This window comes from Sus scrofa, chromosome 2, assembly GCF_054392235.1.
Source record: "Sus scrofa isolate SSC_HxYL_T2T_F1_AM1 chromosome 2, Sscrofa_HxYL_maternal_Yorkshire_Landrace_v2.0, whole genome shotgun sequence".
NCBI classification, from domain to species: domain Eukaryota; kingdom Metazoa; phylum Chordata; class Mammalia; order Artiodactyla; family Suidae; genus Sus; species Sus scrofa.
This window is the reverse complement of record NC_139384.1, coordinates 108,423,763-108,449,181: the sequence shown is the minus strand read 5'-3', so window position 1 is coordinate 108,449,181 and position 25,419 is coordinate 108,423,763. Positions and strand designations below refer to the sequence as shown.

General features: G+C 39.0%; 1 protein-coding gene across 6 annotated transcripts in view; it reads right to left on the bottom strand.

The window, feature by feature from the left end:
- ADGRV1 (adhesion G protein-coupled receptor V1) overlaps positions 1 to 25,419 on the bottom strand; it is a 536,680-nt gene that overhangs the window by 319,526 nt on the left and 191,735 nt on the right. For all 6 annotated transcript variants that reach the window (XM_085014024.1, XM_021085376.2, XM_085014023.1 and 3 more), the window contains 13 exons: positions 25,071 to 25,209; positions 24,690 to 24,875; positions 24,127 to 24,359; positions 21,716 to 21,864; positions 19,662 to 19,863; positions 18,947 to 19,166; positions 16,562 to 16,801; positions 14,832 to 14,981; positions 12,864 to 13,337; positions 8,065 to 8,208; positions 3,969 to 4,143; positions 3,132 to 3,267; positions 242 to 1,359 (listed from right to left, as the gene is read on the bottom strand). In XM_085014024.1, the coding sequence (XP_084870150.1) occupies positions 242 to 1,359; positions 3,132 to 3,267; positions 3,969 to 4,143; positions 8,065 to 8,208; positions 12,864 to 13,337; positions 14,832 to 14,981; positions 16,562 to 16,801; positions 18,947 to 19,166; positions 19,662 to 19,863; positions 21,716 to 21,864; positions 24,127 to 24,359; positions 24,690 to 24,875; positions 25,071 to 25,209 (3,566 nt within the window). The remainder of the gene's footprint in view (positions 1 to 241; positions 1,360 to 3,131; positions 3,268 to 3,968; positions 4,144 to 8,064; positions 8,209 to 12,863; positions 13,338 to 14,831; positions 14,982 to 16,561; positions 16,802 to 18,946; positions 19,167 to 19,661; positions 19,864 to 21,715; positions 21,865 to 24,126; positions 24,360 to 24,689; positions 24,876 to 25,070; positions 25,210 to 25,419) is intronic.

The window sequence follows — 25,419 nt, the reverse complement described above, 5'->3', positions numbered from 1 at the left end:
ATTACTTAGCTGGCTCTGAGCTAAGTGACATTTACAGTCCATTAAATTCTGACCTAGCACCTCAAAACAATATCATGAGTTCATGTTATAGGTCCATGCTACAGAAAAACTAAATTTTGAAGATTCACTATGAGTGATTCAAGTAATTCACCTTCTTTAATTAAATCTAAGACAGAATGATCTTATTACACATTCTGCACCACAAAAGTACATTTTTAACTCCACCACTCCAAAGATATACCTGCAATAATGATCACGGCAAAAGGTGCGAACCCACTGTCATCCTTTTCCTTCACAACCTGTGCTCCCCCTTGTGGGTCTGTGAGAAACACATAGAAGAATTCCGGTCCCTCAGGGTCATCATCATCCACAATGTGAACCTGTACTTTCCGTTCTCTCTCTCCATCTACAAATGGAAGGATCAGAGTTTGTTCTTCAAAATCTTCTTCTTCAATTGCCCATGTTAGGTTGGAAATCCCAAGCATGTCAGGAAAGGGCAAAGCATTTGGCTCTTTCAGAGCAGATCTTTCACCAAAAGTTTTAACTGTTATACTGACATTACCAGTAGACCCACCAGTTCTTCGGACAAGAACTTCTGCAGCATTAAACGTGCCATTCTTCATCTCCTCCTCAACATAAACAACAGGTGGGCCAAGACTAAATGTTCCATGAATGGAAACATTCACAGCTACAGTGGCCACAGTAGCCATGTCAAGCTCCTCAGACGTGGCAGCTGCACCAGAAGGGGTGACAAGGTTCTGAGGGATGGTAGATGCACCAGCTGCCTCAGTAACAATGGCAGTGACCTCGGTCGGCTGGGAAGCGGCAGCCGTCCTAGTTGTATCAGGGTGTGTGGTGGATGACTCAGTTTCTAGAGGAAGGAGTGCCGTGTCTACTGCTACAGCCGCAGTTGTCTTAGGAAGAGAAATATCCACTCCTGCCAGGTCATCATTGTCCAATATGGTGATCACTGCCACCCTAAAATCAGGATTCAGGCGTGGTCTCCAATTAGCACCAAATTTCTGTAACCCTTTCATTTCTACTGAAGTTAGATTAACGTAAAAAACCTCTTCTATCTCAGGAAGCTCATCATTAACAATACTTATTTCAAAATAAACCTCAGCTTGCAATTTCTGAAAAAGCAGCTCCCCATTCTGAACAGGCTCAAAGTCTTCCAGGGGCTCTGCCCTTCCTGCGCTTGTCTGATAGGAAACTTTAATAAGATCCCCGTGGAACCCAAATAGTCTTTGTACATGTAGTCTGATCATCTGTGTATCCTCCGACACTATGATATTTCTTGAACTGGGGGAAAATTGAAAGACTCCCATCGGTTCAATTTCAGCAACAGTGAAACCTGACCTGGAAAAAAAAAAAAAAAAAAAAGGTTAAACTATGACAGACCAGATGAAAACTAGGAATACCACCGGAGAGATTCATCTTTCATACACTGAAGACGATGTTCATGAGGGTATCTTAAAAATGACATGCCCTTTCAAATACCAAAAATCTCGACTCACTTATTGATGAAGATACCAGAGCATAGGAAATGTGAGAACAGGAGCCATCCTGCAGGTGACAGGACCTAACGAGTGTTAGCAAAGTGAAGAGCTCAAAGGTCTCTGATCTGTTTCTCCAGTCACCCCACAGCAGCTCCCTGGAGGCTCTGAAACATCAGGCTTTCTCTTACCATCACACAGAGGGAACCAAAAACTCTTAGAATGCTTTGGATGTCAGCCAGATTTCTTACCTAGCAAACAGAAATAGCTGCCTCTACTAGATGTAAAATCCTTGCTTCTTTCAAGTGGCCAGTAATAGGACTATTCTCTCACACAGGTGTTGCCAAAATTTTACAGATGAATTAGAAGAATCACCCATGATTGAGTGATTTATCCTTAGCTTTCTTTTATGGAATTCTGTTGTGAGTTAAGTTATATCAGAAGTAATACTGGTTACCCATCAGCTGAATCCAAACAACAGACATAATTTCTCTAGCTAATAGTTTTCTCACATGTAAATTTGAATGCCTTTAGCGAGGATGGTTCGGAGCCCATCACTATTTATTTTTAGTAGTGGTTAAGAGTTCAGACAGAGGCCAGATGGCCTGGGTTCAAATCACGGCCCCAACACTTATTAGCTGTGTGACACTAAGTCCATGATAAAAACCTATCTGTGACTCACTTTTTCCATCTGTAAATGGGCCTAACAATAGGATCTATTCTATAAAGTTGTTGTGAACAGTAAGAGTGAACAAACATATATATTTGAGAGAAAGAGACAGAAAGACAGAGAGAAAGACAGAGGGGCAATGCTGGCCTCGGCAAAGCACTATAAAACTGTTAGCTATTACTGTCGCTGCTAAAGGCATCTGAATTTGTTACCCTAAGATACACTGTGTCCAAACACCTTTTAAACAGCATGTGTATAATCCAAAACCATATTCAATTCCACTAACAAATATCTCCCACACATAAACATATACCCAAACATACTTGAACACACACACATTTTTCACATTTTCCAAATAAGTAAACTGAAGAACAGGAAGATCAAGTAGCTTTCCCAGTGTCACACAGCCAGTGAGTGGCAGAGCCAGGATTAAACCCAGGAGTCTGGCTCTAAGATCTGCCCTCAGCTATTCTGATCAAGCCCATTCCATGTACAAGAAAAGTCAATTACTTTTGGCCCAGGCTATATTTGCAAAAATAATGATTAACTTACACTCAAAAGAACTATTGGTAGAAGTTACATTATTATCCCATTAAGATTTCTTATTCTTACTCTTTATCCCTTGAGGAAATCAGGTATTTCCAGCTGCCTTGGAGAGGACAGTCCCCTTTAAAAACAGGCAACTCTGCCATCATGGTTCTGACTGGGGATGTCACCAAGGCCAACATGCTTGAGTCAGAGGTTGTGATAAACCTCTTCAAGCAGAGAGTCTGGTGGTGACTCTGCAAGTTGGTCTCCCTCTGTGGCACCTGTGTCATGCGGGCCATGTGATGCTCTGCACTGAAAGTGTTTTTGCATCTGCTTCAAGGAGAGTGACCGTTGTGTCTTTTGTTTGTTTGTTTCAGCTGGTAAGCTCCAGCTTATTCCTCAGAGACTTTCTCGACGGAGAATCAAGTTGGTCTTACCGAAGCTGGGCCCCACCGGGGACACTGCTCTGCACTCCTGAGAGGTGAAGAACAAAGGCCTCTGGCCGACCAGGGCTAGGAAAGGTCCACAGCAAGATGCTTTTACTTTCTTCTCCATGGGAAAATGAAAGACTTCCTGACAGGACATAGGAAAAGGGAAGTTGGGTTTCATTTCTGAGTCCTTCAGCTGGGATTCAATTCTTAAAATACAGTGAAATATTTGCTTTTCCAAATTCTCTGACAGTCTCAAACAGTAAAACATTTTTAACAAGCAGTAGCAGGGGAGGGCCGTGTAAATAAACTTAACGGGAAGCTCCCTAGACCACACAAACATTGCCTTTAACCCCTGTTTACTGTACAAGGTAGAGATAAGGTGGCAAAGCCAGGATTAAACTCAGGAATCAGATACATCTGCATCTCACTGACCCTCAGAGAGCTAACAGTATAACTCAAGAGTAAAATAGATGAAATAACAGCTGCTCTACTGTCAGAAATATTCAAATGAACATATAAAGGATTTAAAGGTATGTCCATATGGATTACTGTATGGGCCACATCAGGTTTTTAGAACTACTTGTAACAAACTCCTGGTGTATAAACAGAGTAGTCTGCTTAGCGAAAATTATTTCCAGATGAGCTATGAAGTTTCTAATATGACTGAAAAAAGCTCCTCCCATTCCCAACAAGCACCCTCTGCAACTCTGATCACTTAGACATGAGAATACTGTATTACAAGGCCAACAGTTCACTGTCTAGAATAAAGAAGATCCGAGGAAATTAGTAGTCAATTACACATTTCCACGCTCTAGGGAAAATCCTAGAAAAGACACAACTCACCCAGTTTGGGAGTCATGTTGCCAACGACAACAAATTCAGGGGTTTCTAACCCTGGAATATATCCAGCCACCCAGGAAACTTTGAGAGAGCCGTACGTGCCTCTCCTAGAAATCACAGCTTGGCTTGTTCCAGCAGAAATGTCCGTGAGTGGAAAAGCAGTAGATTCAAATCCAACCTGATGGAAAACATGCTTAGAGTGCATTATTTCTCTCTAAAGGTTCTCAGTTTCTCAAGAGTGTGTTAAAGGCCAACTTCCTCTTTTTTATACAATATATTTCCTTGTTTTAAAATATATTCAATTAGGAGTTCCTGTTGCGGTGCAGCAGAAACGAGTCCGACTAGGAACCGTGAGGTTGTGGGTTCAATCCCTGGCCTCGCTCAGTGGGTTAAGGATCTGGCATTGCTGTTAGCTGTGATGTAAGTTGCTGACGCAGCTCAGATCTGGCATTGCTGTGGCTCTGGCATAGGCCGGTGGCTACAGCTCTGATTAGACCCCTAGCCTGGAAACCTCCATATGCCACAGGTGCAGCCCTAAAGAGTACAAAAGACAAAAATATATATAAATATATACATACATATATAGTCAATTAAAGAGTAATGCCTAAGAAATAACATCTGAGATTTGAAAATTTATTCTATTTTATAATTCTGATTATAGTTTATAGCTTTATTTTTATCAAACATAAACATTTGAATTAACAATACCTAAAAATACAATGGTAATTATGGTTAAAGGAAAGCAAAATACTATAAATGGCATTTTAATATGCTACAGGTTGTTATGGAACCTGCTTTCACAGGTTTTTATAGAACCTGACTTCTCTAGAATTGAAATTTGGCATCTAAGATATAACAATAAAACCTTCATTCACAAAGTGAGCGCCATAAACCAGAATTTCTATTATGGTTCTTTTCAGAACTTTGATTAAATTTAACATCTTTTGTGTATGAGTGTGTGAGAATCAGAAACCTTCAAAGAATTTTTAAAATAATGATCTGTTTTCATCTCCATCAAGTAAGATCTGATTTAAGGGCAAACTTCTCAGGATACCCTGGGATTTATAGATGATTCATAGATGAAATAAGTTGCTGTCAAAGAGTATGAATAAAACCAGATTCTTCGCGTCACAGGAATTGCTATTTGGACAACTCAATTTATCTCTTTTGGTCCTGAAATCTATAAATTTAGGATACTATAGGATCAATAATTCTATAGTAAGACTCACTCTCCCCATTTTTTTTTTTTTCTTTTTTGTTTGGCTACAGCTGCAGCATGCAGAAATTACTGGGCCAGGGACTGAACCCACATCACAACAGTGACAATGCCAAATCCTTAAACACCAGGCCACCAGGGAACTCCTGCCCTATTGTAAACTGAACTGGGAAGTAGCAGAAAAGTGTGAGAGGGTACCACAAAATAGCTTCTGAAGGTACACAAAAGAAAAAAAAAAAAAATTCAATTCGACACCAGCCTACATTTCCTATTACAGTCAGGTTCTGCTTAGCAATTGCCAGAATCTTTGGTGTACCTGAGCTCATGCTTGCTACATGGCTAGAGGCCGTTTCAAAGTATCCTAGCCACATCTCTCTCTCTCTCTCTCTCTCTCTCACACACACACCCCACATAAGAATAATGGTAAGGATTACAGAGGATACAGCAAGACTAGGAATACACCATAGCCCTGATCTAGCTCTCTGAGGTGAAAGAACTTTGTGACAACATGCATGGACAAGGACAGTAAACTGCTCACTACACCAAATGAATGGTGCAGGTTGAAAGGAATCTGTTATAAAACCTGTGAGCAAAAAGAAGATAACAGAATTCAAAGTATTAATTCTACACTCTCCCTGCCTCCTGAACAAAGGAGGTGCACAAAGAAAAAAATTCCTCTCGGTTTTGTTTTTTGTTTGTTTATTTTGTTTCGTTTTGTTTTTTAGGGCCATACCTGAGGCAGGCATATAGAGGTTCCCAGGCTAGGGGTCCAATCAGAGCCACAGCGACCAGCCTACACCAGAACCATAGCGACATTAGATCTGAGCCACATATGCGACCTACACCACAGCTCTCGGCAATGACGGATCCTTAACCCACTGAGCAAGGCCAGGGATCAAACCCGCAACCTCATGGTTCCTAGTCAGATTTGTTTCTACTGTGCCATGATGGGAACTCCCATCTCAGTTATTTTTAATGCTGGCAGGCTCCACTCAGGAGGACAAAGCATGTTAAGTTACTGTGGACAAGCAGCTCAGGAGGGAATAACTGAAGGCATCCTCTTCAGGCCAGAGACCCTGTTACTCACGGTGCTGGCCAGGTCTGCCCACATCCCTCCCCTTTCACTTGCAGATTCCATGTCCACATCTTGGCCAGGCCTGCCTTGGTCAAGCTAAAGGAACTCCCACCTGAAGGAGTGGAATGCATGCTGACACCTCATCATGGTTTATAAAATACACACATTACTGTGGAGTTCCTGTTGTGGCTCAGCGGTAACAAATCCGACAAGTATCCCTGAGGACACAGATTCAATCCCTGGCCTCGCTCAGCAGGTTAAGGAAGTGGCATTGCTGTGAGCTGTGGTATAGGTCAGAGACGCAGCTCGGATACTGTGTTGCTGTGGCTGTGGTGCAGGCTGGAAGCATAATTCCAATTTGACCCCTAGCTTGGGAACTTCCATTTGCCACATGTGTGGTCCTAAAAAGAAAAAAAAAAAAAATTATAAAAATACACACATTTCCATAGCCAGAGACAGCAGGCCTATTGTGTTTCTATATGAACAGAATAGGTCTATACATGAAGTAAGGCCCACAAGGTGTTTTGTTCTTGTATGAATTTATGAAGTGATTAGGAAACACTCTTTCCTCAGGTAGAAGATTCAAATACTCAAATGATGCATCCATGTCACCGAATCTCACCATTAGCATTCATCTTCATCAGCACAAACTAGCTATAGTTACAAGAACTCCCCAAGGAGTTCCCATAGTGGCTCAGCGGTTATTGAATCCGAGTAGGAACCATGAGCTTGTGGGTTCGATCCCTGGCCTCGCTCAGTGAGTTAAGGATCCAGTGTTGTGAGCTGTGGTGTAGATCGCAGATGCGGCTCAGATTCTACATTGCTGTGGCTCTGGCGTAGGCTGGCAGCTACAGCTCTGATTGGACCCCTAGCCTGGGAACCTCCATATGCCGTGGGTGAGGCCCTAAAAAAGACAAAAAGACAAAACAAAAACAAACAAACAAAACCTCCCCAAATTAAATATTCACTGTGTTATTAAATGAAAAAGTCTGAAATATTCTGAAGTTTTGACTCTAAGTAACTGTCATTTTAGTGCCATTTGCAGCCACATGGATGGAACTAGAGACTCTCATGCTGAGTGAAGTAAGTCAGAAAGAGAAAGACAAATGCCATATGATATCACTCATATCTGGAATCTAATATAAGGCACAAATGAACCTTTCCACAGAAAAGAAAATGATGGACTTGGAGAATAGACTGTGGTGGCTGAGGGGAAGGGAGCAGGATGGACGGGGAATTTGGGGTTAATAGATGCAAACTATTGCCTTTGGAATGGATTAGCAATGAGATCCTGCTTTGTGGACCTGGGAACTCTGTCTAGTCACTTATGATGGAGCATGATAATATGAGAAAAAAGAATGTACACATGTATGTGTAACTGGGTTACCATGCTGTATAGTTGAAAGAAAACTGTATTGGGGAAATGACAATTAAAAAAAAATATGGTGAACAAAAAAAAATAAAAATGAGAATTCTATACCTTATATTCAAATAAAATTTCTGCACCTTATAGTCTATAAGATAAAAACTTTCCAAAACTCCAAAAAGGAAATACGTTTGTCTATTTCATGTCAAAAACTGACAAATTATTTTCATGTAGTGTATCTATAATGCCAACTTTGACATCATAGGATACTTAGGAAATATTTAAGGAAATAGTGAATTTTAGGAAATATTTAAGGAAATAGTGAATTTTAGGAAATATTTAAGGAAATAGTGAATTTTAAGAAATTTCAAGAATCTTAGTCCTTCCTGTAAAAGCTGCCCTCTAGTGGTTTCAGAGTAGAACCACACCCAGGGCCAATTACCTGAGAATTGGCAGCTTTCTTGGGTACTGGAAGGACCACGGATTTTGCTTCCTGGAGAATTTTTGGCATGCCATAGAAATTTCCACCAACAAGCATCACAGTCACCAGCTGTAAGGTGAAATTAGAGCCCAGTGGCAGGAAGACCTATAAAAAACAGTATCAATGACTCTTTTAGCAGGAAAAAATAAATTTCAAAGCAAAATACTGACATGTGACATGGATCATTAGTACTTGCCTCCTTTTGAGTCAGTTTCATTGATATACACCCTTTGTTCCATCTTATGAAACAAAGCACCAGCATGAGGACTTTGGGGCTAAGAGTGACAGTTACACAGTATTTAAAAACAACACACACACACACACACACACACACACACACACACACACACACAAAAACATACATCTGTGAATTCTCTCTGTGTTCCCAAATGACCACAAGGACGATGAGAATCCCAGGAGTGGTATTAATAGGATCATGGGCCACTGGAATGGAAAGCCTTTACTGGTGAATAGCGATTGCTCCTAAAACCAACAAAACTCACTTTCCCTTCCTTTTCACTGAGGAGGACCTAATAACTTTAATGACATTTATTCAAAATAGATCATGACTTAGGTGTACTGATTAAGTGAATATTTTGGATAAATCAAAATGACTAACACCATACATTAAGACTGCCAATTTTCAAAGCTTTAGAATCCAAGAAAATAGGGTACCCCTGAATTTAAGATCTGGTACTGCTTTAAAATATTTTTTTGACCCTTATAATATATTTTAATAGATATCTTATTATTGATAATTAATAAACCCCCAAGTTACCCCATAACCTGGAATATCACTAGAGACTCTGTACATCTTTATCAAATATAAAAATAACCATCTCTGTGAAGTCTGCTCTTCTTTTAAAATATAATATACTTAAACATATATCACACCCTCCAAATGTGTAAAATATGTACTAGAGTGGTTTCACATGTGCAACATGAGGGGAACAGATGTTTTATTCATTCAATCAATCTTCATTTTTTCAAAATGACATTCACTGAACATGAAGCATAGATCAAGTACTAAGGAAAGAGAAATAAATCACAGTGTCCTGACTTCAATCATAGACTCTCTGCTGTCCTCAGAAGGGGTGCCTCTTCCCCACGCAGTTCACTGGCTGGGCAGCTAAGGATTTTTTATCCCTATTTCCTGAAGAATAAAAAGCAAGGTGACTGCTCGAAGCACCCAACCATCTGTGCCTTCCCACCCAGCTCCTCTGTTCAAGGGCCTACGTAGCACATGCACTTGTGTGGTGTGGTGGGTCCCCAAGGTGCAGTAATTAAACAGCAAAGGTGAACAGGAGGAACAACGGATTTGGGGAACTTGAAAGTTTTTAGAAGTTGAGCATGTGCTGTGTTGCTCTTCCACATCCCTGGTCCAGGACGGCATTACCAATATAATTCTACGTACTTCCCACTATTCCTGATGGCATTTGGGCACAAACAGAATTTATAGCTCCATAATATTCTGCATACATCTTGAATACTGCTTATCTGATTGTTTTTACAATGGGCTGTTAAAGGGCCTTTTCCTGCACTAGACAAGAAGCAACATGACAACAGGGATTGTGTCCTTGTCATCACTGATATCTGCTGTGCTCTTACAGTGGCTGACATGTAGTAAGTGCTCAATAAATATGTGAATAATTATCAACCATGAATATAATCTTATCTTGCATTCCAACTTAAATTCTTTTAAAGGCAGGATTTCCCGTGGTGCATTGGAAACGAATCTGACTAGCATCTATGAGGACACAGGTTCAATCCCTGGCTTTGCTCAGTGGGTTAATGATTCAGCATTGCCCTGAGCTGTGGTGTAGGTAGCAGACGCAGCTCGGATCTGGCATTGCTATGGCTGTGGCATAAGCCAGTAGCTACCGCTCCGATTCAACCCCTAGGCTGGGAACACCATATGCTGTGAGTGCAGACCTAAAAAGACAAAAAAGAAAAATTTTTTAAAGGCAAATTTGTTTATTTAGTGTGCCATTTTTTCTTATCATCAGTAAGAATTTCATATAAGAAGCCCATTGTTAACCAGCTCAGGTAACTGCTCACTCCCTAATCCTCCTGTTAAATCAACATCAAGAGTCTCTTAATTTTCAGAGCCTAATGGTAACTCATTCTGTTCCAAGACCCACTTGAAGGTCTTTCTCTGTGGCTGACCTGTCTGAAGTCCTTAGTTTTATCAGGAGGGTGGAACAGATAGAACTGTATATAACTTGTAACTAATATCCCAAACTTCAAAGAGCAACGTGTTTTGTGTTACACACAGGATGTGAGGGGAGAAAGGGACCACTGTAAAAATCCTCCCTTTGAATTTACACATACGTCACATCTTGCCCCAAACAGTCACCTTGGAAGATGAATTCACACAGTATAGTAGATAATCTATGTGCAATACGCAACACTCACCCTGGAATGTAGGAGAGAAAGAACCCACCCATTTTTAAACATATTAATGGAAGATGTTAAAGTAAGCAAATAAGAGGAAAATTTCATGTATGTAAAAGCTAGTCAACTTTTGTTACTCTTCACTGAAAACAGATAGAAATCATAAAAATAATTAATATAGGTTCAAAACAGATATTAAGAAATCCACAGATATTTCAAGTAAGTATTAGGAAAGCAAAATATCTTTATAAACTATACCATTAAACTTTCAAAGTGAAATGAAAAGAGGACTACCAACCTTCAAAATGTCCCAGGTACCACAAGAGATAAGCTAAAACCTAGGCAGATTAAGGGTCTTAGTCTATGTACTATATAGCGCCTATTTCAGTTTTCTTCTACATAATCTGAGAACAATTTGTATTATTCATACTATACAACAGTAGTTAATCTCCACTGGGACATGTCTTATTGTCAAATAAAAATCTCACCATAAAAAAATACAAATCTCTTTGTAGAAAAGTTTTAAAAATGCCCTCTAGTGTCATTAGCAGAGCTTTTAACATGAATGTGCTCCAAAGGTGGTGTTACCAGATATCTACAGTGAAAAGTTCCAAGTTACATAATTTAAGCCCACAGTATTTTTTAAACTCTTCTAATTTTTAAATGACACCTAATGCAATGGTATTCTAGTTACCTCACTTCATCTCTCATTTCCCCACTTTGTACCATCTACTCCATTCTCCACTCTTGAGAATTTAGGGATATGGGATATGGATACAGAAACTGATAAAAACAAGGCACAGTATTGGGTCAATTTCCTCAAGAATTTAAGCGATGTATGAATAACTACGGAACCCACAGCTCATAAAGTAGCTTCCATTTCACTACTTTATTAAACAGAAAAAAGCAAAAACCCAGATGCACAAAAGATCAAAAGGTTGCACAGTAGGTACCAATCAGGATAACATGTTAAAGGTAGCCTATTTTCTACTGATCAGAAACTTAACATGAAACTAAGATCATCAATTACTGAGTGGGCTGAACTTAGTGAAGTATAAATAGGAAACTGTTTCATTTTTCTTCTCTTACTGTTTTGTGGGGTTTCGTTGCAGTACCCTTTGACAACGTTGTGGGTACCTCTCAAAGTTTCCTATGACTTTTAGGAAGGTAAAGGTCAGATCTATATTAGTAAAAACTTTCATCTCACATTCAGTTAAAGCTCCTCTGTTTATCCAAGTCTTTCTCAATCCACAGCTCAAGATCTAGAGTGGGAAAGGGATCATGGTATTATTTTTCAATACCCCTTCATTCTCCCCTTAGATCTTTCCACCAATCCTCTGGCACTTCCAGGGGCAGGGGAAGCACTGCTTTCAGACAGAATGACAAATATCTTGCCTCACTGCTGTAGCCCTTTCTTAAAAAGCACTGGCTGAGCACTGGCAGGCCACAAATGTTTGACCTTTCATGCAATTTGGATGTTCCTCAAAGACTTCAGAATTCAACTCTTCACCATTCTCTCACAGAAGCGACACACTCTTCTGATGACCTTTTTGACTATCTCCTAACTCCATAATTCACCTCACACATTCTTGCTGCGATGACCCCAGTCCAGCTATCCTCTCCTATAGACTTTCTCAACCATGAGGTAATTCCCACTGCTATAATGGGTCCCATGTATAAAATAAATTAACTTCTCTCCTGTGCATATGGAATGATACTAGTCTTCCTCTTGGGAGGATTCAGACAAATAGTCACTCACATCACTTTCTGTGGTTCAGACTGAGAGAGATGGCTGGATACATAGTTGACCCAGAGGAAACACATGTATTTCTATCACTCTCACTGAACAGTCCTCTCTCCTTAGTACCAATCACAGAAAACCACAGCTGATTTCCTAGCTCTGAGAATTTCAAAAAGAAAAGAGCAGATACCTTGTAGCCTTGAAAAACTCCAGGAAACATCTATCAGCCTCTCTCATTGCACCTGCCTTTGGTAGGAACACAAGGAAGACAACAAACATCTCCCCTTGACCAGCATCGTGTGTGTGTGTGTGTGTGTGTGTGTGTGTGTGTGTGTGTGTGTCTTGAAACAATTCCTGGAACTCTGTAAGTACTAAATAAGTGCCCACTACTATCTAGACAAAAATACTTTAACTCCAAATAAGAATATACTTACTTATAATCTGCAAATACTTCAATTATTGGATAATATATGTATTATTCAATAATTACTATGCATTTTCTAAAGCATTTTTCATGGTTCCATTTAAGTATCTGAAAAATTTTTTAACTGATCATGAGATTAACTAGTGTTTTCTTCAAGGAGTATTAATGGAAAGATCAGGAAACTAAAGAAATGCTACTAACCTGGCTCTTGACTGGCACCATGTCCACTTTGTATCTGGTGCCATCTTTGACAACCAGCTGCCTCTCTGCATTTTCAGTAACAATGGACTGCTCCTTATGATCAGATGATATTTGATATCCAACAGCCACATCCCCAAACATTCCAGCAAGCCGGGTTATATTAATTTGCACAAATCTGCTAAGGTTCTGCGCAGTAAATATTGCCTGATGGTCTGAATACAAGGCAAATACCCCATGTGGGTCATCATTTGCAGAAACAGAGAACTGTGTGATGCATTTGTCTGGATCCAGTTCTGCTCCTCCCTTTACAGAAACAAGCTGGATCACATAAATTTCCTCTATCTCAGGTATATCATCTGGTAGCAAATGAACATCAAAGCTGGCCTCACTTTCTCCATCAGCAATGGTGAAAAATCCTTTCGTAGAAAGAAAGTCTCCAGTGATGTCAAACTCACTACTTAATTCCCAATAAACCTAAAATGAAAACAGAAAAATCCAACAAAGTTACATAATTCAGTACATTGAATATGAATTAATCTTTTTTTTTTTTTTTTGGCTTTTTATGACTGCACCCATGACATACGGAGATTCCCAGGCTAGGGGTCAAATCAAAGATCAAAGCTGTAGTCGCTGGCCTACACCACAGCCACAGCCATACAGGATCCAAGCCACATCTGACTTACACCACAGCTCATGGCAATACCCAATCCCTAACCCACAGAGAGAGACCAGGGATTGAACCCGTGTCCTCATGGGTACTAGTCAGGTTCCTTAACTGCTGTGATCACGAAGGGAAATCCCTGAATTAATCTTTAGTTTTTCTCTAATACACATGCAAAAAATTTAAGTGTACATCATTATATTTAAAGCCAAACTCTCCAAGTAGTTAATTTAGAAAGTATCATAATTCTTTCAGGCTCTTGTATGCAATTTGCAGGACAGGAGTACAAAAATCTCAATTCACCTTCTTCAGAAATAACAACATAATTTGAAGAGATAAAAAGAAACAATTTAACTTTAAAATGCCAGTTCCATAAACACACTCAGTTGTAAAGCATAGATAATACTTGAAGGTAAAAAGTGAGTAGATAATCTGGTATTCACATTGGAATTTTTTTAATAAAAAGAGAATATTTAAGATTTCCAGAATTAAGAATTTCCTTCCCCCCAAAAAACCTCTAAAAATTATTTCCAAGAATTTTTTTACCTCAAAACCATAAAGTTTCAAGTCAAAAAGTAACAATCTCCAATGCAGAAAAAGAAGTAAGTTTATAGAGAGATTCCACAAAATGTTTCGCTAACAAACAGGTAACATTAATCTGTTCAGTGAATATCTTGCTGATTTATAAGAGCATACCCCGAAGTTCTTTATCAAAATACACACAAATGCAGCCTCTTAAAATAGAGCTGCTAAATAGAAAAATTACACTGAGATTAAGAATATATTAAGCAATTTATAAAAAATCATGGATGAGCTTGTTAAGTAGGAAAAGATTCATGTTACAGCAAACAAGAAATTACAAAACAGTTCAGTCCTACTCTTGATGGTTAAATGTGAGAAAGATCTTTTAAATCTAAATGTAACTGAATTCATAAAGACAGCTAGAGGTTAGTTCTGGCTAGAGAGCCCAGAGGTGCTTCAATGAACCTTTTCAGTGACTGAAAACTCATGTTACTTCAGTTTATCAAAAGCTGTATCCAAAACCATGATGGAAGAGAATATAAGAAAAGGAATGTATATATATATGCATGACAGGGTCACTATTCTGTACAGCAGAAATGGGTACAAATTGTAAATCAAATGGACTTTAATAGAAAAATATTTTTAAAAAGAAAGAAATGAAAGCCAGGCATGGCCAAATATCAAGACAAACAAACAACTTTATTCAGAACATGCAGCTTCTTTGTTCATCTCACACACAACTGTTAGGCAAATGATTAGTTTAAAAATCAAATGAAAAATGATACCATAATCTCTCCCAAAGTGCCCTTGACTCTTTTGACAAAGAAAGTAATGATCAAGGGCCCTTCCAGAGCTGATGGCTCCAAATAGGTCTCCTCAGATAAAGATTCAGGAGCAAACTGAACCACTCCATTTGGATCACCAAACTTTTGTATCTAAAAATAGAAATAGAGAGCAGAGTGAAAACCTATATAACAACTATGGATGAAATTACAGTATCTGATATATCAATATACAGATAGGATGAGAAAATGAAAGAAACACAATAATGATACTTGAATACAATCTACCTGGCTACCTGATTTTTAAAAGCCTTTACTACACTGAGTGTTATCTAAAATAAGTAGGTTCTTATTCCCCAAGAATAATGGGAATAAGTGTTTCGAAAACTTCCTTTAAACAGCTAAGTTTGGCTAACCTTTTTCTACTGGTTATAATAAATATGGAGAGAAGCAAACGTCCTGTGATGTTTAATTGTATGTGTCAACCTGGGCAGGTTACAGTGCCCAATTATTTGGTGAAACGCTAGTCAACATGCTGTTGTAAAGGTATTTTGTAGATGAAATTCATATTTACAACGAGGTGACTTGAAGTAAAGAGAGTGATCCTCAATGATATGGATGGATCCCATTCAAACAGCTGAAAGCCTTAAAGAGCAAAAACTGAGGTTTCCTGGAGAAGGAATTCTGCCTTCAGACTACCATTTAGGAATCCAGCTAGAGTTTCCAGCCTGCTGGGCTGCCCCACAAAATTCAAACTCAAGACTGCAACTTCAATTCTTGCCTGAGCTCCCTGCCCGCCAGTCTGCTTTACAGATTTTGGACTTGCTAGCACCCACAATCCCACGAGCCAATTCCTTAAAAAACATCTTTCTCCACATATGTTTCCTATTAGTTCTGGTTCTCTGGAGACATCTGACTGATATAGACCTGTGAAAAGAGTACTTACCAAACTTAAAAAAAAAAAAAAAAAGTGCATCTTTCAGCCTTGTTTTTCCCCACTAACCTTGGTCCCCAGGACTTTCTGCCCCAGTAGACTGGGTGGTTCATACTAAGTATGCTGAATTCAGAACTGATCCACACCATCATTGTGCTAATTGAACAGGTACTATTCTTCTTTCCAACAATCTGACTTGTGAACTTTTACACACTTCAATGGCAAATATAGCCAATGTTTAGGATGATATGACAAATACCCTTTCTCCAACAGCACCAAATATCCCCAAAACATCAAGTTTTGTTAAAAAGTGTATTATGAGTATTTCTCTTTAATAACTCTCTTAAAGTCTTTAAAACTTACCAATAATCAGGAGTTCCCATCGTGGCTCAGCAGTAACAAACCCAACTAGTATCCATGAGGACACGGGTTCGATCCCAGGGCTCACTCAGTGGATTAAGGATCCGGCATTGACATGAGCTGTGATGTAGGTCACAGAAGTGCCTTGGATCCCAGTGTTGCTGTGGCTGTGTGTAGTTCCAATTCGACCCCTAGCCGGGGAACTTCCATATGCTGCAGGTGTGGCTCTAAAAAAGCAAAACAAACAAACAAACAAAAAAAACCCAACAATCAGACTGTGTAAGAAACTAATATAACACCTAGAACATCTGACCCATGGCATTACAACTTCATTTGGTTTTGTAACTTTCAATTCATCATAAGTCTGCAAAGTTTCAACAAATGTAAACACAATTTCCAGTCCACTAAATCCAAAATTTCATGGAAAAAATAGACTTACTGTTAATGTAACATCTTTAGCTCTGGAGTCTAATTTAGCTTCTCCTTTTACAAGTTTAAGTTTAATAATGAACGTCTTTTCAACTTCAATGTCATCATGAGGATAGACTGTCAGAATTATGCTTCTCATCCCACCTTCCCCCTCTCCAAAATAGAAGGACCCGCTCACTGGGTCTGCGATGTCTCTGTTCTGTGGTGGTAAGGTTTCCTCAGAATTGGGTCCTACTATCTCCCAGTTCACCTGCAGGTTGTTTGTTTTTTAATAGAGATAAGTTTTAAGCAAAGAATCACTTAACAGTATATGTAGTATTAAATATACATATATATACACACACATGAGAAAATTATTCCAGAATATCTCCAGCAAATTCATTTGTTATCAACTCCTGTTTTTTAAATTAATATTTGCAAATATAAACTACATACCTAGAGAATACCCATTTTCATGAATAACAATGTCTAACGCGTAAAGAAAAATCTGAAAACACTGTCATTTGTCATTACCACAGGATAATAAAAATATATAAGTATGTATTCTGAAAATATGTATATTATAGAAATACAAACTTTAGAAAAATATGACATACTGTCTTGCTAGTGTCACACTATGGGTTAAGGATCAGGCATTGCTGCAGCTGCAGCTCAGATTCAATCCCTGGCCTGGAAACTTTCATATGCCACAAGCACAGCCACAGGGGGGGGAAAAAAAAAAAAAAAAAACCGTTGTTTGATTCAGATACTAAAACCACCTGAAGTGCACAACCTCTTCTGAATATTGTTAAATTCCTAGTGTAAAAGGAACAGAAATTTTCATATATTGTTAAAAGAATCAAAATTCTGTATTGTAATAAATGCGTTTCTTAAAGTTTTTGTGATTTAAAACTGGGTACTTTCATGCCCATAAAGAAAGAAAACTGGGCGCCTCTCTTCGCTTCTTTCATCAGCATTCGACACAGCTAACCACTTCTTCCTTTTGAAACCCTGCATCCTGCATTCCTTGGCTTATGTGATATTTAAAGAACACATGCGTACCTTGCTAGTTTTCTTTCTCTCCTTGTTAAACTTCTTGGCTGGCTCTCCCTCCTCAGAGTCCTAAATGCTGGGAGCCTGGGTTTTATCTATATACCCTTGACAACCCTGTCTACACTCCTTAGGTCGCAAGAGTTTCAAATGCCTCCAGCTGTGCCAACATCTTTTCACTCTGTCCGCAGTCCTGACCCTCCAACCCACACTCACCCATCTCCTGCCTCCCTGCACCTTCCACTGGGTGGCTAGTCGCTATCTCAAATCAACAAGGCCAAAACAGAACTCCTGCTTTTCAGCCAAGCGTCAGTGTCTCAGTAAACAGTACTACAATTTAACCAGTTATTTAACTAAAATTCTAGCAGTTATCCTTGATTCCTCTCTTTCTCTCAGGCTCCACCAGCCCAGTGGATTTTTCCTCCAAAACATATTCAGAGTTCATTCATTCACGTCTGGCCATCTGCATCTCCACCAATCATCAGCTATGCCCTGGGCTGACGATGGCTCAGAGGGCAAGAGTCTTCTAACTGCCTCCCTGCTTCTATTCCAGCTCCTTGACAACCCGTTTTCCTCACAGCCGTTGTAAGTGAACTGAAAACCCAGTAATATTGACATCATTCCCCTGCTTAAAACTGTCTAATAGCAATCTATTTGTACTTAGATTAATCTTTAACTTAGCTTAGAAACATCTCTGTGATCAACCATCTATTGACCCCTCTAATTTACCATGTGCTGTTATCCCCTCACCTCTAAGCCCTACCCCCAGCACCCATGGGCTTCTTCACACCTCAAACATGCCAGGTTTGTAGACCTGCACTAGCTAATCCCTCTGTCCAAATGTTTATCCTTCTAACAAGCACACAAGCACCCCTTTTTTATCATCCAACTTTTAGCTTAAATATCACACCCATACCATCCAATCAAGAGTTGCCAGCAAAGTCGCATGAGATTATGTCCTTTGATCTTACACTCCTGCCAAAAACTTAGTGTTATCAGATCATTTTATTATTATTTTTTAAAACCCTATGAGAACAAAGTTCATGAAGTCTGCCTTGTTCACCAGTGTGTTCTCAGCACCTGTAAAGCACATGGAAAGCACTCAACAGATACTTGTTGACCTAAGGCATTTTACCAGAATTCTTAATTTATTTTGTAATTTGCTCTCGAGTTCCCTGAAGATAGCTGTATGCCTCATACATTTTTATATACTTCATAAGATTTGGAAGCTACTTTATAACTACTAATTAAATAATAAATATTATTAACTGTGGGTAAATAAATGACTATATTTGAGAAATAAGAAAATCCAACACCATATCTAACAACCAAAATTATTTTTAAGACCAGGGGAAGAATAATTTACCTGTATCTCTCCCAAGAGTCCTCCAGTCCGCTCCAGCACCAAGGGTAAAATCATTGTGGAATTGGGGTTAGGAATAGAAATTTTGCTTTGATTGAGAAGTCTGACTACACCAAAGGGAGAGTCACTCTTGGCAATTGTGATTCTGCACACTAGGTGGCGCCCAAGGACTGCTCCACCAGTAGCTCCAATGAGCAGAATTTCAATGGGCTCCTCAAATTCACTGCATAGCAAGAAAGAGCAATTCTGTGAGTCTAAACATATTAAAATGCTTCTAAAATCTAAATAACCAGTCATTTTCCAAATTGGTCATACATATTCAAGGCACAGTAGTCACACACCAAGTGGTAAGAAGAGGGTACTGAGCCGAAAGCATGAATGATCGACTTCAGTATTATATAACCTGCAACAGTTTAAATTAGACTGTCTTCTCTTTTTAATTGCTTAAGAAGTGACTTGCAGGATGTATTCACATTCTGATTAGACTTTTAAAAATCTAGAAGTGCAAAAATTATTATTTCTTCTATTTGGTAAAAAAAAAGACATATAATCACAATGGTCTTCCAATCCCTTTTTCCCTATTCCAGCAACCACTAAATTTGTCACCTGCTTCTCGATGAGTACAGGTATCATCTAAAATGCTATTATCCATGCAAAATATAGGTAAGAACTGGAACACAATAGTCATGTTAGTTCTGGTATCACTAAAGAGTATTACCTTTCACTGTCATCGATGATGGAAACATTTATAAAACTTAAGTTCTGCCCATGCTGAAAGGTGACAGTACTACCATGCAGTATATAATCGACACCACCAGGAAGTGCAGAGGAACTGTGAGAGATGAAGTCTGCTGTGACATGGCCGTGAGTTCCATGAAGCCTCACCACTGGAATCATGATCATCCCCACATCTTCCTCCACTATAAGAGGAGTCAGGAATAAATCAGCGTGCCTGACAGAGCAACTGACCTTTATACAACTCAGTCAAAGCAAACATGACAATTAACTACAGCAATATGATGCAAGCTTTCAATTTTTCCACAGTTCACTTATCTCTTAAAAAAATTAGTGAAAACGTCATGATTTATTATTTTTTAGGAGAAATGGAATGTGCCCCAAGTTGAAAGTTAGAGTGAGCAGTGTAAGTCAGAATTTAAATAATCAGTTTAATCATTAGTATAGGTATTCTTCCTCTGTGTACCACATACATGGAAATACACCTTGCTTTTTAAGGAAATGCTAGATGAACACAAAAAACACTTAAGGGAGTTCCCTTCATGGCTCAACAGTTAATGAACCTGACTAGGACCAATGAGGATGCAGATTTGATCCCTGGCCTTTCTCAATGGGTCAGGGATCCGGCGTTGCTATGAGTATGGTGTAGGTCACAGATGTGGCTCAGATCCCGCATTGCCCTGCCTGTGGTGTGGGCCGGTAGCTGTAGCTCCAATTAGACCCCTAGCCTGGGAACTTCCATATGCTGAAGGTGCAGCCCAAAAAAGAAAAAAAAAATCCACTTAAAATATGTGTAGTCAAAGGAAACCATTCTAGACTGTTTCTGCACATTTAGTTGAAACATAAGTAATATAAAACAGAAGTGGACCTTATTTACATCATATGAATGTTTCAGAAGATATATGTTTCATTCACATATGAGCGATATAAATATGCTTCTATTACATTTCAGTTCCTATGAAATCTACTTGTGAATCTGAAAATGTATCCACAATGTTTGATTTCAACTTAAAAATTCTATTCAAAAATTCATTTCTTTTTAAGTCACGTTAACATCTGTATATTAAAATATCAATCAATAGACTTCATAGTAGCCAGGGCTAAATAGCACTGAACTTACATTGTAATTATAAATATATATTGCCCCAAGTCTCCCCAGTGATGTAAACCAAACAGAAATCAGTGAACAGAAAAAAGATCCAAGTTTAATTTTTCTTCTTGCTATAAAAATGCAGCCTTTTACTGACTGTAGACTCACAGTCACAAAACGGTGATTACCTTCCATGATTTTACCCATGAGGTCAATATAAATCAACTCTTAAAGTGATCTCTGATGAACTTTTAAAAATGGCTAGATGACCAAAGAATTGTGACAGAGGCAATGAAGCCAACAGCTTAATTGCAACGAGAAGATAACATGTTGATTTTGAAAGGTATATTCATATTCTGCCTTTCAATGGAATAAGAATCAGCCACCTCCTAGCCAGGAGGAAATACAGTGATTTATTCTGCATTCCGCTCCCACAAGAGGAGAGAGTGGCCAATACAAGGCAAGCTGTTATTGAGAGCTGTTTTGAGAAAGCATGGAGTCCAGACACTATCTGCACCTGCCGTCCAGTAAAATATTTCAAAGGGGATTGTTCATTGTAAAGTGATTATTCACTGATTTCTAATCACAAAGGAAGCAGTTCATAACTTAGAAATATATTCAAGAGTGTTCAAAATGTAAACATTTCAATAATCCTAAAGTTAAAAAATAATTTCTCAAAATTATCTTATTCCTACTGATTCTGCTTTTCCATACACAAGTGAGATTCAAGACCACCCAAAGGTAGCTCAAAATATATTTGAAAAATAAATATATATAAAGGCATATATAAACACATATAAAGGTGTATATATGTACACACGCACATCCAGGCACATGCACATACCCCAAAATGAGAAAATGTACATATGGGGATTCAAACTGACAATGTCGTGGTCATTATTCTAATTCAGAAATTGCTGGTAAATTTACAAGGTTCCTGAACCTACCTTCCAAGGCAGTGAACCGTGGGTCAAATTCAATGATTCCCTCTGCATTATCATTTTTCATTATTATGATTCGGACAAGAGAAACATTTCCTATTTCAGGGGGTTGATCTAGCTGAAGTCCATTTTCTTGGATGGTAAAATCATATCCTCTTGCAGAGTCATAAAAAAATAAAAAAAATAGATTGAGTACATAATTGCTTAGCATGAACTGAAGAAGGGTCCTCTTCACTTCTATTATTTAGTCCTATTAAGCTTCTTAATCCTTTTAAAGATCCCAACACTAAAATGTAACTTTTCTTTTTTGAATTGACGTTTGAAATGGATTTCTGTGCTGCTCCCAATTATCACTGCCTGCATAAAACCAAAACTAATATCAAGTTATTAAACTCAGGCAATGGGAAGATAATAAAAACTATTAGACAATTAGGAAGAAGTTGTAAAATGAACCTCTGGGGCTAGGAACGTACGGCTCAACATATCTACAGTAATCGTTCACAGGAGGGAATGTACATTAAATTGTAGCACACTCAAAGACAGAAACCAGCTGGGCTGGAGATTTACAGTGTTCCGCTGAGAAAGTTACTTTATTATTTTTTATTTTTTATGGGAGATACGGGGCAGAGGGGGGGTTTTCCTTGTGGATTAGCAGTAACAAACCCAGCTAGGATCCATGAGGATGCAGGTTCGATCCCTGGCCTCGCTCAGTGGATTAAGGATCCCGCATTGCCGTGAGCTGTAGTGTGGGTCGCAGATGCGGCTTGAATCTGGTGTTCCTGTGGCTGTGGTGTAGGCTGGCAAGTGTAGCTCTGATTCAATCCCTAGCCTGGAAACTTTCATATGCCGCACCTGCGGCCCTAAAAAGTAAAAAATAAAAATAAAAAAAAAGATACAGGGGGAGAAAAAGATACAGTGAGCGTCATGCCACTCAAGAAATTTCGAGTACAACCATCAAGATTGAAGAAAATTTTCAGTTTCTGTGGACATCGATTAAATCAATGCCTTTATTCTTTAAGATATGGTAGTTTATTTTCTACCGATATATTTCTGCTATGCAAGTTTTTTTTAAGACTGATAATATTCCCATCAAAGAAAAGTTTTGACTTCTAGGGTTTTCTATCACTTTAATTCCTCAAGCTAAAACCAATGGCAATGAACCACTTTAGTCCTTCCTACAGTTCCCACATTCTATTTGTCTAGTCTTTCTACCATCTCTAGTGTCAAAAAGATAAAAGCTGGTTAGTAAGATAATACATAAGGCAAAATTAGAAAACTTGGGATTAAAATATTAAATGATGAAAGGAAATGCTATCGGTAGTCTGAAATGAACTGTAGTTGAGCTGCTTACCGTAACTTAATATCAAGGCAGTAAATTTTCTAGCACGAAGGCAAAAAGATTTTATACTACTTTTCCTTTCAGATCAAAGTAAGCCTAGAAATTTATCTGGAAGAAAAACTTATTTCCTCAGAATTAAGCTTAAGTAGGAATTGTTTTTTGTTTGTTTGTTTGTTTGTTTTTGTCACACCCATGGCATATAGAAGTTCCCAGGTCAGGGATCGAATCTAAGCCCAAGCCATAGCTGCAGCAACACCAGATTGGTCTCGCCCACTAAATCAGAAAATAAGAAGGTCTTGATATGGTTAGTTCTTGATCTTCAATGAATGGTGAATTAATGACCAACCATCTTTGACACAAATTTTCTCCCTGCTTTTAAAAATACCACTGGGGTTCGACCCCTGGCCTTGCTCAGTGGATTAAGAATCCGGTGTTACTGTGAGCTGTGGTGTAGGTTGCAGACGCAGCTCGGATCTGGCGTTGCTGTGGCTCTGGCTCTGGCGTAGGCCGGCAGCAACAGCTCCAATTAGACCCCTAGTCTGGGAATCTCCATATGACAAGGGTGAGGCCCAAGTTAAAAAAAAAAAAAAAAAAAAAAAAAAAAAAAAAAAAGCCACTGGGTCAACATCTACCTCATTCACCCACAAAGAAGACAAGACAGCCTTCAGAGATACCAAGGAAAGAAATCTCTCACTCCAATCTCTTCACAAGCATGAAGACAGAAATGGGGAAACCGAAATCTGTCCCACCAGCTGACCTTTGACCTAGAGAGCAGGGACTCTCTTCCTCTTCCCCCAAATTACTACCAGCCCACACCAGGTTCAAGCCTCTCGCTGCCCAGAATGACTTTACAACAGAAACACACACTTTCAACTTTCAGGCATAAAAATTATGTTCAGAACATTGCATAATGAACTGTCTTTGCCACCATGTCCTGGTCTAGTATCATGTAAATGGGAGAAAAAGCAGGGAAAGGCTTTGTTACACTTCAGTATTAACCCCTGTGCAATCTAGTTTTGACTTCTCTTTTCTCTCTTTCTGTTTTGTTTCCCTTTTCCTCTTCTCCTCTTGATTTTACCTTCCCAGGAGTTCCACCTTTGTAATCACTAGAGAAAATTCCTCAGGGCCTTCAGGAAGGCTGTCATCAAGGATTTCTATCAGGATGCTTTTCACCATCTCCCGTGCTTCAAAGAGGAGCTCCCCTGGTGGCGGGATGAAATCCAAGCCAGCCTCAGCTGTCCCACTCACAGCCTCATACCAGAGCCTCACGGGCCGGAGAGATCCACCTGAACGGATGACTGTGAGGTTGACCTGCGCCAAGGAGCAGTTTTTATTTGATTTGGAGGAGTACACTACCAGACAAGACTTAATTCTGAGTCTCTCTAATTCTCTTTACCAGGATTATGTTGAAATGACATGTAAATTTATAAACATCTATAAAATTCTATATACTATTACTGTTCTATATAATTGTATATTTTATATACTACCTATATACTGCATAAATTCTATCATTAAAAGGATATCAGCAATACCAGTTTGTGAAAACTTGGGAATATGAACAAAGAAACACATTCTAAAGCTCACTCACAATATAAAAAATAAAAATGATATTTAAGCTTTACGGATTCCATGATCTACCTTTTGCACTTCTTCTGACACTTGAAGTTGCTCTTGTGAAAAGGTGAATCTGCCGTAGGGAAAGTCACTGGCCACCACTGTGATGTTAGCAGTGCTGCTGGATTCACTGAGCATTGCCCCCTCACTGACGCCAGTGAGTTGAAACTCATAGAAACACTTTTCCTCAGGAATGTCATCATTCAAAGCCTTGAGAAGGACAAAAAAGAGCCATGAGCAGCTGAATCGGAACATTTACAGAAAAGTATTACACAAGCAACAATAACAAACTCTGTCATATTAACCACCTCCCAAACCTCTTCCTCCAGGGACACACACACACACACACACACACACCCCACAAGCACAGGCACACACACAGAGCAAAGGGCATAACACCGATACCTGTATCATGACGATTGCCGCAGACTGGCCATCTCGCATTGTGAGCTTTCCTGATGTCTCAGCAAACTCCCCCTCCGAAGGAGGGAATAGCCTCCAGTAGACTGTGACCTCCCCTGAAATCGCTGGGCCACGAACAAGACTACAACAATACACAAATGTACATTTCAACGCATTTTCATTGAAGGCACTTATCCTAAGTAATCGCTGTGTCCTTCAACAATAAATAATTTTCATTTATTTCAAGAACATTATGCATTTAAATAGCTCTATCTGTCAACCAGAAAGCCAAAGGAAGTCTAATAAGACAGTCACACCCAAAGTACTGAGTTCGTGTAAAGCTGCTTGACAA